Source organism: Excalfactoria chinensis, chromosome 1, assembly GCF_039878825.1.
Source record: "Excalfactoria chinensis isolate bCotChi1 chromosome 1, bCotChi1.hap2, whole genome shotgun sequence".
In the NCBI taxonomy this organism is placed as follows: domain Eukaryota; kingdom Metazoa; phylum Chordata; class Aves; order Galliformes; family Phasianidae; genus Excalfactoria; species Excalfactoria chinensis.
Window position 1 is genome coordinate 63,960,812 of NC_092825.1, and position 10,606 is coordinate 63,971,417.

Genomic DNA, 10,606 nt, shown 5'->3' on the forward strand with positions numbered 1-10,606 from the left:
GGAAAGGCATCTCACGTCACATTTACCATTCCCTAGGGTGGTTGCTGTGGTTACTGCTTTAGAAAGGAACAAAACTCCATTCACACTCCAGGGGCTCACATCACAGGCCCTACATTTTAAAGTGCTGTAGTGGGATATGGTGCTATAGTCAGAGATACTGTGATGTGGGTTGTGGCTCCTGTTGCAGGAGCAGAAGTTGTCATCGTGTCACTGCATCAGGTTACATTCCTTGTTCTTGCCAAAGCATTTGTGTGTGACTTCAGACATGCTGTTGTCTCACCAGGATTTATTCAACCACAAAATTTTAGCTGAAGACAGCTGTGGGGCAAAAACCAGTTTGTACAAACATCAGATACCACAATAAATTTGTAAATTTGCCCCCAAGTAAGATCACATAAAATGCTTTAGTTATGCACAACTCCCTGCTTGCAGCGAATCCTCTTAAAATTCCAACTGCCTAAGTCTCTGTGAAACAGAGAAAGCTTCTCTACCTTATCAGCTAATTGTGAAGGAAAACTCATGTGAAGGTCACTGTGTTCATGAACAGAGCGAGCAGTACCCTGGCCTACATTAAAAGAGAGGTGACCAGCAGGGTGTGGGAGGTGATTATCTCCCTCTCCTCTGCTTTCATGAGCTCCATTTGGAGTACTGAGTCAAGGCCTGTGGCCTCCAGTGCAAGAACGACCTAGACCTGGGTCCAGAGGAGGACCTGAGGATGCTCAGAGAGTTGGAGCACCTCTGCTGTGAATAAAGGTTGGGGGAGTTAAGCTTGTTTAGCTTAGAAGAACAGAAGGCTCTGAGGAAACCTCATTACAGCCTTCCATTACATGAGGTGAGCTACAAGCAGGAGGGGGGAGCGACATTTTGCAGTCTAATAGTGATAGGATAAAGGGGAATTGCTTTAAAATAAGAGATGATTTAGGTTAGATGTTAGGATGAAATTCTGTACTCAACGGGCAGTGAGGCACTGAACAGACTACCCAGGGAAGCTGTGGATGCCCCATCCCTGGAGGTGTTCAGGGCCAGGTTGGATGGGGCCTTGGGCAGCCTGATCTCATGCGTGGCAGCCCTGACATCAGCACAGGGTTGGAACTGGATGATCTTTAAGGTCTTTTCCAGCCCAAATTATTCTGATTCCAATTCTATGATTTACAAGCAGGACAACAGCCATCTTGCAACCTGGGTGCCTAAAACACTGTCAGTACAGTGCTCCTTGGGGCCCAGCACCGCACCGCACTGCTCCCGGCTATGCTGCAGGCTGGTAACCAACAGAATCAACAAGATCATTCCAACCATCTGAATGCGAAAAGAGGAAGAAGGGGGGTGAGGGGTGAGAAAGAGGCGAGATAGTGTTCTCTTTTTGTGAGGCTGCTATGCAGCTGCATGGCATAGTGATGCTACAGGCCGTGCTGACCAGGCTCCCGCTCCCCTTATTCTGCAAGCAATGCCTGGTTGCAGTGGGCCCGCGTTGCAATAACCCTCATTGCAATAACTTCCCATTGCAATAACCCTTTTCTGAGGTGAGCCCTCGCTGCAGGGACCCCCAGCAGCCATGCCAAAAGGGCCTCCATCCCGACCGCAAAACATTTTTGCAAAGGACGTGGCGGGGGATGGAAGGAGAAGACGGAGCGACGTCATAACCAAGCCTCTATCCTCAATTCGGATTGAACGGGGCAGCCACCGCCTCCCATTGACGCTGTGCCCGCCCCGAGGGCGCGGTGAGGGGTTCCTGCACTCAGCCCAGCCCGCCTCTTCCGCTGCGGAGCGCAGATTGCCCGAGCCCCGCCACCGTCCCGGCGCTGTTCCCGATTCTCCTTTCTCCGCACTGAACCGGTGGGTAGCGGGAGAGCGAGGCTCTCTCTGTAGCGGAGATGGTGTTGGCGGAGGCTTGGTTTCCCCCCCCCCCCCCCCCCGCACTCCGTAGATGAGCGGTGGGGCCCTCGTGCTCCGGGGGCTCCGGGCTGTGCTGGTGGGAGGGCGTTGCGTCCCGCGCTGCCGCAGCGGCCCCCAGCCCGGCGGGGAGCGGGCGCGGGGCGAGCGGTAACGGGCGGGGCGCGCGGGCGGCCGTTGGAAAGCGGCCCCGTTAAACCGTGCCTCCTACCGTCCCTTCTCATAGGACGTTATGGCGACCGTGAAGGAGAAGCTGATCGCCCCCGTGGCCGCGGAGAGCAAGGTCCCCAACAACAAGATCACCGTGGTGGGGGTCGGGCAGGTGGGGATGGCGAGTGCCATCAGCGTCCTCTGCAAGGTACGGCCGCCAGGCGGCGCTGCGGCGACTCGTATTTGAGCACATGGTGGGACGGTGGGGGGGGAGGGTCGGGATGGATGTGGGGGTCACCTTCGCTTCGTCCCATCAGGTTCAACTGGCCCTAGAGAGTTATTTCGTTGCGAAGATGCTCTGAGGCCATTCCCGAGCTCTTCATTTTTCCTTACGAAATGATTAAGAGTTTTCCGTATCAAAGCTGGGAGTCTGCCTAGCGGAGCTCTTTCCCACAAAGAATGCGGGCTGACCGGAGACCAGTGTGAAGGATGGGGTAGGAAACGGAACCGTATCTTGGTGATTTTTATTCTTGTGTGACTATGCCGTACCGTCTCATCTCTGAAGGTACTGGAAATGTGTTAGTATTTGGATACCTTTGGATCCTAATGCTAATTCTGAGTTTACCTGTGGTATTTCATACATAGGCTTCAATGACGCTACAGTTACGCACTGGTTATTTTTAGCTCTCAGAAACAAGTCACTGATGTTGCCGTGCTGCTCTGGAAATGGAAAGTTCTTCAGTCTCAAGGCAGCTCGTTCTTAAGGGGAATATTTTAAGCTGCTTTCGATGGTGATTGTGCAGACTTCATTCCTGTGTGTGCTAATGGCAAGCTGAGTTTTCCTCTAGGCAACACATGCAAATGCATGAAATCAGTTCATAACCACATCATTATGCCGTATATATAAATCCATAAGTAATCACGTCTCTGTACGCACTTTTCAGGTTCTGATTACAGTAACTGTTAGATTTTTCTTTAATGTTTAAACAAGTGAGGTTTTTAGCTTGCTGTTAGTCTGCAGAGTAAAACTAGTGCTGAGTATGAGCTCCTGAAGTTTTCCTCCGGTGACTGATTAACTGTTCTAAACGTAAACAGTTTGCACAAAAGCAACAGGCCAACACAATTTTTTTACGTCAGAAGTGAAAAACTTAAATATATATTCGCTGTTAAATGTTCTTTTTTCCAAATGAAAACAGTGCATATTGCTGTGTGTTTAAGGTAGCTTAGTTGATGCCAATATTTCCGTGTGAAACGAGTGTTACCCTTCTATATGAACTAAAGAGAAGCTTCAAGATGATGCTTTCAATGGCATAGAAATGGCCTAATGAGTACCATCAGATGTATATACCTAGGGAAAACTAATTTGGTCCTCAGTGTAACCTAATGAATGATGAAACTTGAACGTACAGTAGAATTTACAAGGGTTGTTAACACTTCCATCAGAAGGTGGCGGTGCTCCAGGTTAAAGTAAGAGCATCTTCCATCCATGTTTCACCATCTTGCTATTTTGAGACCATATAATGTTATCTCCCAACTCACTTGGCTTGACAACAAGCATATATGTTTAAATGTGTTAATTTAGAAAGCAATATAGCTTAAGAAGCAACTTTTAAATGTGAGTTAACAGATAACAACAAATTAACTTCCTTAAATGTAATTATTTCTTCAGGGTCTGTGTGATGAACTTGCTTTGGTTGATGTTCTGGAAGACAAACTAAAAGGAGAAATGATGGATCTACAGCATGGGAGCTTGTTCCTTCAGACTCACAAGATTGTGGCGGGCAAAGGTGAACTTCTGAATCTTTATAACAATATTCCGTAAGCTTAACAGTAGTGTACTGCTCAGGTAATAAGAACCCTCAGGGTTTGGCATCAGAAGATTTAAATTCATGAATTGGGGTGAGATTTTAGTCTTTCATAATCCCAATCAGGAGTGACCCTTAATCTAAGCTTTCTTGTATCTCTTAATTGTGACTTTACTATTTTGGGCAACAGTTAAAATTGATTTTAATGGAATACTAGTACCTCTGTAATGTAGAACAAAAGACTTTTCTTACTGTACGGATGGTAGAAATGAGATTTGGAGATTTGGAAGTTGAATGTAATTGAGATCTATGTGCTGATACATTAGGATGGTGTCTTACATTTGGGCTTGAATGTTGATACAGTACAGAGGCTACTTAGAATACCTGTATGAAAATGGTACTGCTGATATTGCTGATAAACATATTTAACAGTCTTTGCCTCCATCCATGCTTGTAGATTATTCTGTCACAGCCAACTCCAAGATTGTGGTAGTAACTGCAGGTGTTCGTCAGCAAGAGGGGGAGAGTCGTCTCAATCTGGTTCAGAGGAATGTGAATGTCTTCAAATTCATCATTCCTCAGGTTGTGAAATACAGCCCCAATTGCATCATCCTTGTGGTTTCCAACCCAGGTAAAACTGATATTTAGAACACCTATGCTTTTTGTTCTTAGAATATTAGTGATGCTTCTTTAATCTTCTCAAATGCTATTTCCAGGATGAAATTTCTTATCTTTATGTAGACATATGCTATGTAGTTGTTAACAGTAAAATAAGAGCACTAGGAAGTAGATATTATTTATTCAGGACTCTTCATGGTTTTCATTTTAAAGTATTCCTAATGATAAATACTTTGGTTCTTTGGCTTAAGCAGAAGGTTGCTTTAAATTTCTAGATCAAAAGGTTTGAATGATTGGGAGATACTTGCTTGTACATAGCGTGTAAATCAAACATCTTGACTGGGACTTGCCATAGAATGGCCTGGGTTGAAAAGGACCACAATGATCACCGGTTTCAACCCCCCTGCTATGTGCAGGGCCACCAACCACCAGACCATGCTGCCCAGAGCCACATCCAGCCTGGCCTTGAATGCCTCCAGGGATGGGGCATCAACAACCTCCCTGGGCAACCTGTTCCAGTGTGTCACCACCCTCTGTGTGAAAACCTTACTCCTAATATCTAACCTAAACCTCACCTGTCTCAACTTGAAATCATTCCCCCTTATCCTATCAAGGGATAGGATAAGACCAGATATGACCATTCTTCAAACAGCTGTAGCCATATATTCAGTAAATATTTGCATGCTGAGGCTCATGGTAAGAGGAAGTGGTATAAACTCCAGTATAGTTTGTAGGAAGTCTCTGTGGGGTGGTTTTTCCTTGATTCAGCACCAGAGTAAAGCAGCTGCTGCAGAGCCCTGGCAATGAGGTGACACCACTTTTAAAGTACCTTCACAGTTAAGACAGTGCACGTAGAACTGGTAACTCAGCTGCCGTTTGAATAATTAGCTGGTGTACAAATTGTACTATTGAGTACTGGTGTACTGAGCAAGTGACTTCTGTGCAAGTACAATAACATGGCAATTGTAAGCTTATCTAAAAATGAAATCACAGATCAAATTGTTCTTGTTCTAGCAAGGCTGAATTCAAACTACAGACTTCTTTCCAGTAGAGCAGCTGTGTGAGTCAACTGAGCATGTTGCTTTTTTTTCAGAATCACTTACGCTTTTTTTTTCCTTCAGAATCTGTGGAATCCCTGTGTTCATTGGTTTTACATAGTGGAGCTATTGTAAGCCTCTTAGAAAGGACTTCAGGCATGTCAGGGTATCAGGCATGTCAGGTATCAGAATAATGTCCATTAGCTGTGTGCTGGTGTGACCTTTGTGTCTTTTCTGGTTTGACTTGCCCAGATCTGTCTGAGCATTAACTCAGGTTGCACTGCCCACATTCTCTCCTGTGCAGAAAACCGTATTGTTGGCAAGTAGTGAGATAAAACTGTGCCCCAAAGTTTGGATGTGTCCAGGGGGAATGTAGCTGTTTGAGAGGCCAGTGCTCTGTAGTCTGCACACAGATGGCCCTGGCAGGAGCTCCACTAGTTGTAGCTGTAGTGAGGTAATGTCTAAGGGGAATGCTTCTTGTAACATGAAGGTGCAAACTGCACTGAGACTGCATGCGTTTGGTGCCCAAGCAAGTCTATATATATCTTATATTTCTATATAAATACATTCTCTCTAGAGAACTGGTTTTCCTTCGGGAGTTTTGGAGTCAGCATTCAGTGGTGTGGCCAGATTATTATTCTTCTTTGCAGTTACAGATCTAAGTTTTCCTTCAGTCTGCCTCAGCCTTAATTGGCTTGTTTTTCTCTAAATCTATTTTTAGAGCCACATGTGGCCAAAGCACAGAGCTCGTTTAACTTTCCATGCTACAGAAGTAACCACTGCAGAAACTGTTTAATGAACAGATATGTTCAAGAAGTGAACCTGGAGTAGGAGTATGCACATGTAAAGATTCTTTATTTTTCCCACTGTGAGTCGCTTTGCTGCTTTTTGTGAAGAAGTGGAAGATGACGTTACTTCAGGAAATAGCTTGACTGTTTTAGCCAGAGCAAAATTTCAGTCCCAATTCTGGATGCTTTGAGGTGTTTAGTTGTAGCTGGCAGGATACTGATCTCCAAAGACTTTCCTCAGGTTTTCTGAAAGGTAGCTAAATGGGTCTTAAGCTTCCTGTAGTTTATTCACCTTAGTCCTGTGAATAGACAGTCCTAAAATACAGTGACCAGTGAGCTCACTTATGTTTTGAGTTCCTGATTGCTCTACCACTTGCACCAAATACTTGGTGCGTTATTTCTGGTGTACGTGAATGGTTTAACTTACCGTGCGTGTTCTTCTTTTTTAGTGGATGTATTAACCTATGTCACATGGAAGCTGAGTGGCCTGCCAAAGCACCGTGTGATTGGAAGTGGCTGCAATCTAGACACAGCTAGATTCCGTTACCTGATGGCTGAGAGACTTGGTATCCACCCAAGCAGCTGCCACGGCTGGATTTTAGGAGAACACGGTGATTCTAGTGGTAAGGAGCACTTTGGAAGACTTTGTTTGATTAAACAACACAGTACTAGAGGTTGAAGTTGTGTGTGTTAAAAATCCTGAACAAATAGATATAGCTGGGCTTGAGTGGCTAGCAGCACTTTGTTGTCTTTACAGTAAGTTGAGACTGTTAAGTTCAGGAAATCCTGCTACTGTTTGTTGTTTTTTTTTTTTCCTGTTTTGTTTTTTCTTTTTCATCTGTATAATCTGTAGCAAGACTCTCCACTGAAAGCTGCATTAATGTTGTTACTACATCACTAAGTGGGAATGTTGCAACTAGTCTAAAAGGCCAGTACTCAAGATTGAAGTAAAAACCTAAATTCCTTTATTTTGCGAATTTCCTCCATGCTATTTCGATAGAAGCTTTAAGAAAAGCTTCTTTGATTTCATGGTTTTAAGTTTATTTGTCTTAGTTCAGCTTTTATGTTCATTTCAAGTCTGAAAGGATGCAACAGAACAACTGTATGGGTGATGGTACTGCTTTGAGTGTTAGTACTGCATGTGCTCTCTAGAGGGAGTCACATCTCTGGTGTCAGATTGCATCTGATCAAAGTAGTGTCTGATCAACTACAGTACTTACTGAAGCCAGCTCTACAGTAATAAAAGCAGAGCTTGACTGAGCATGCGGAGCTTATGCTGCTTCACTGTTTCATCTGTTTTTGCTTTGAAGTATCTAGGAAACTTATCCTAATAAATTTGCAGGAGCAGAGAATGAATCTGCTTGTAAGCTTTTGATATGAAAGGAGATTAACAAATTCCTTTCTTGGTATTCTAAGCTTGCATATTGCTACCTTGTTCAGGGAAAGAGTATGGTTCTTAGAGGCAATACACATACTGATTAGTGGGGCAGTAAATGTACATAAAGCAGTTCTTCAGTAAAATTTGTTCTAAAAGGCTGAATAAGCAGCTGAGATGTTTGCAGGAATTTGAGGTTTCTGACTTGGAAAAAAAGTTCTCTGAACTGAAAGTTCTGGACTCTCAGAACTGGTTGTTCTGTTATTCTTGTGTAGAGATGAATTTCAGTGTCAGTACTGAAGTGTTCTTGGAATATTCTTATACTCAAGAGTTCTCAGAATTAATTCTGGTTAAATGAAGACAAAACCTGCCTCAGACATTATTGTGGCTCTGGCTGCTGTTGTTTTGCTTCATGTTTATCCTAGCTTGGCCAAGAGAAGGTGGTGTTGCTAAATGCTGTGAGGCTTATACTCTCTCTCTCTGTTGCAGTGGCTGTTTGGAGCGGAGTTAATGTGGCAGGTGTTTCTCTTCAGGAGCTGAATCCTGCCATGGGAACTGACAAAGACAGTGAGAACTGGAAGGAATGCCACAAGCAGGTTGTTGATAGGTACGGTGAGTTAAAGAATAATGTGGATGCATGTAAAGATGGAGGTGGCTTTTCTGCATGCTACATCTCCTTTCCACCTCAGCTTTCATGGATTCAGAATGACAGTTTAAATCACTGTTCCACTGATTTAAAGAATTTGTTCAGTTGTACCTGACTTTGTTTTTTGTTAAAAGAATTGTTCATGTGGGGAAGCTATTTTTTTTGTCTGTCATAGTAGTATGTTTTGTTTTGCTTTTTCGATGAGGAATATTTGCTTATCTAAGACTTAATCTTCAGTATACTTTGAACGCTCCTTAACTAATGCGAGTGTATTTCAATGTTTCCTTAGTGCCTATGAGGTCATCAAACTCAAGGGATATACAAACTGGGCCATTGGCCTTAGTGTTGCTGAGCTTTGTGAGACAATTCTGAAAAACTTGTTCCGAGTTCATCCAGTGTCAACACTGGTAAAGGTAAGAAATGTTGTTGAATTGGATGCTCTAGCACAGTTTTTGTTGTGGGAAAACTGAACAGTCTCAGTTAGCAAGGTGGTGAACAAAGGAAGCTTTGGTTGTTGCTTTTTCTAAATCACTCTGAATTTCAGACATTACAAAGGGAGCTTCTTATTGTAGTTTTCTCTCCTGACTTCTTAGTTCTCTTAGTTCCATACTTGTAAGAAGGGTAAGGCAAATACTGTACTGCCAAGTGTTGTGTTACCCCTGTGTGAAGTTTGCCGTCTATGGCGTACAGCTTCATTAAAGCTTTCAGTGCAAGAAAGGAAAAGGATAACTTTGTGGAGGCTGTGCCAGCTGAATCTCTAGCAGAGCATGAACTCTGAGCAGGCTGGTTTTACAGCTCCCTCTATAGTCGGAAAAAAGACCTGCCACTTCTACCTGCTCTGATCCTACAGCTTTAGAATTCTGTCATCCTACTTGATAGATATAAATGGGACTTTTGGAATTGGAATTTACGAAATAATCAGTTTTATTATTGCCGTTTGTTTTATTTTCAAATACATAGACTGAAAATTGTCTCCAGGCTGCAAAGTAATAGTCTTAAGATCTGACATCAGAAGGCTTCCTGCTGTTTAAATCAAAAGCAGCTCTGGAGTTATGGATTCCCATCAGTGATGTAATGCTCTTTTGTTTGTGACAGGGCACATATGGCATTGAGAACGATGTCTTCCTGAGCCTGCCTTGTGTTCTGAGTGCCTCTGGATTGACAAGTGTCATCAACCAAAAGCTGAAGGATGATGAAGTGGCTCAGCTGAAGAAGAGTGCAGACACATTGTGGAACATCCAGAAAGATCTTAAAGATCTGTAACTCAAATGTTAGATTGCAGCAATAGAAAAACAGCATGTTATGTACAAATGTGGGCACTCTACTCACTATACGTCTCTGTGGTTAACATTTAATGCTCTTCCAGGCTGGGCTTCTGTCCACAGTAGCTAAACATAAGCTTGCTGTAACGCACAGACCTCATGAACAAATAAAGCAACCTTCAGGCATGTTTTGGTGTCCTAGTGACTTATTTTTGGTATTTGCAGCTTACTCTGGCCATAGTGTTCACCATTAATATCTGCCACCTCCTACACTATAGTGTAAATGCATGTGTTTTCAAGCATAAGGTTAGCAAAAATGCAGTCATTACCTGTGGAGGGACTGCAGTAACACAATCTTATTGGAAGCCATTTGTGTACAGTAGATAACTTGAAATCCAGATGCTGACTAAAGTCTGGGAATTAAAAACTTTCCTGATATTTTTACTGTTGCATAAAATAAATTGATCTGTAGATCTGGAAACCTGCTATGAAAAATGTTTCTGCAAATATCCTGAAGTTTTCTTACCCACGTTGATGCTTTCTACTCTACGTAGCAGATACCAACTACAAAATAGTGAAAAGAGTAAGTTGCTGTGAATGATGTGACTTCATTTGCTTTTGCTCTGACCAATGTTAGTATCTCAAAAGTGAATGGTGTAGGGACTTAGAAAATGGAAGATGCCCCCTGATGTAATTTCTCACTATTCTCTTGTTGCTGTTGCCAGAGAGGAGATCAGTGTCTGCTTCACTGCTCCCCTCATGAGAAATATGTAGGCCATCAAGAGGCCTCTCTGTGCTGAACAAACCAGGGGAACTTGTGTCTTTCCTCTAGACGCTTTGCAAACTTCCTATCTCTCCTTTGGATGCTCTAATGTTATGTCCTTAAATGGAGGCACTGAAAACCACACGTGAGACTTGAGGTGAGGCTGTACTCCATGCAGAGCTAGACAATCCGTTCCCTGGGCTGGTTAGCCATGTTGTGCTGTCCATTTGGCCCTTCTGACTTCCAGGGCAGAAAGAGATAAAACAGGCTTA

At 43.5% G+C, this 10,606-nt stretch overlaps 1 protein-coding gene across 1 annotated transcript; it reads left to right on the forward strand.

Annotated features, from left to right (window-relative positions):
• The first annotated feature begins 1,585 nt into the window (after positions 1–1,585).
• LDHB (lactate dehydrogenase B) lies at positions 1,586–9,757 on the forward strand. Its single transcript, XM_072346682.1, has 8 exons — positions 1,586–1,833; positions 2,117–2,248; positions 3,710–3,827; positions 4,303–4,476; positions 6,738–6,911; positions 8,153–8,270; positions 8,599–8,722; positions 9,405–9,757. The coding sequence occupies exons 2-8, from the start codon at positions 2,123–2,125 to the stop codon at positions 9,570–9,572; spliced, it is 1,002 nt and encodes a 333-aa protein (XP_072202783.1). The 5' UTR covers positions 1,586–1,833; positions 2,117–2,122; the 3' UTR covers positions 9,573–9,757.
• Positions 9,758–10,606: the final 849 nt, after the last annotated feature.

Bases quoted from the DNA above. Each gene is read 5' to 3' on its own strand.
- LDHB (XM_072346682.1), top strand. From the start codon at position 2,123: ATGGCGACCGTGAAGGAGAAGCTGATCGCCCCCGTGGCCGCGGAGAGC. The intron at 2,249-3,709 runs GTACGGCCGCCA...TTATTTCTTCAG, and splicing joins CCATCAGCGTCCTCTGCAAG to GGTCTGTGTGATGAACTTGC. The intron at 4,477-6,737 runs GTAAAACTGATA...CTTCTTTTTTAG, and splicing joins CCTTGTGGTTTCCAACCCAG to TGGATGTATTAACCTATGTC.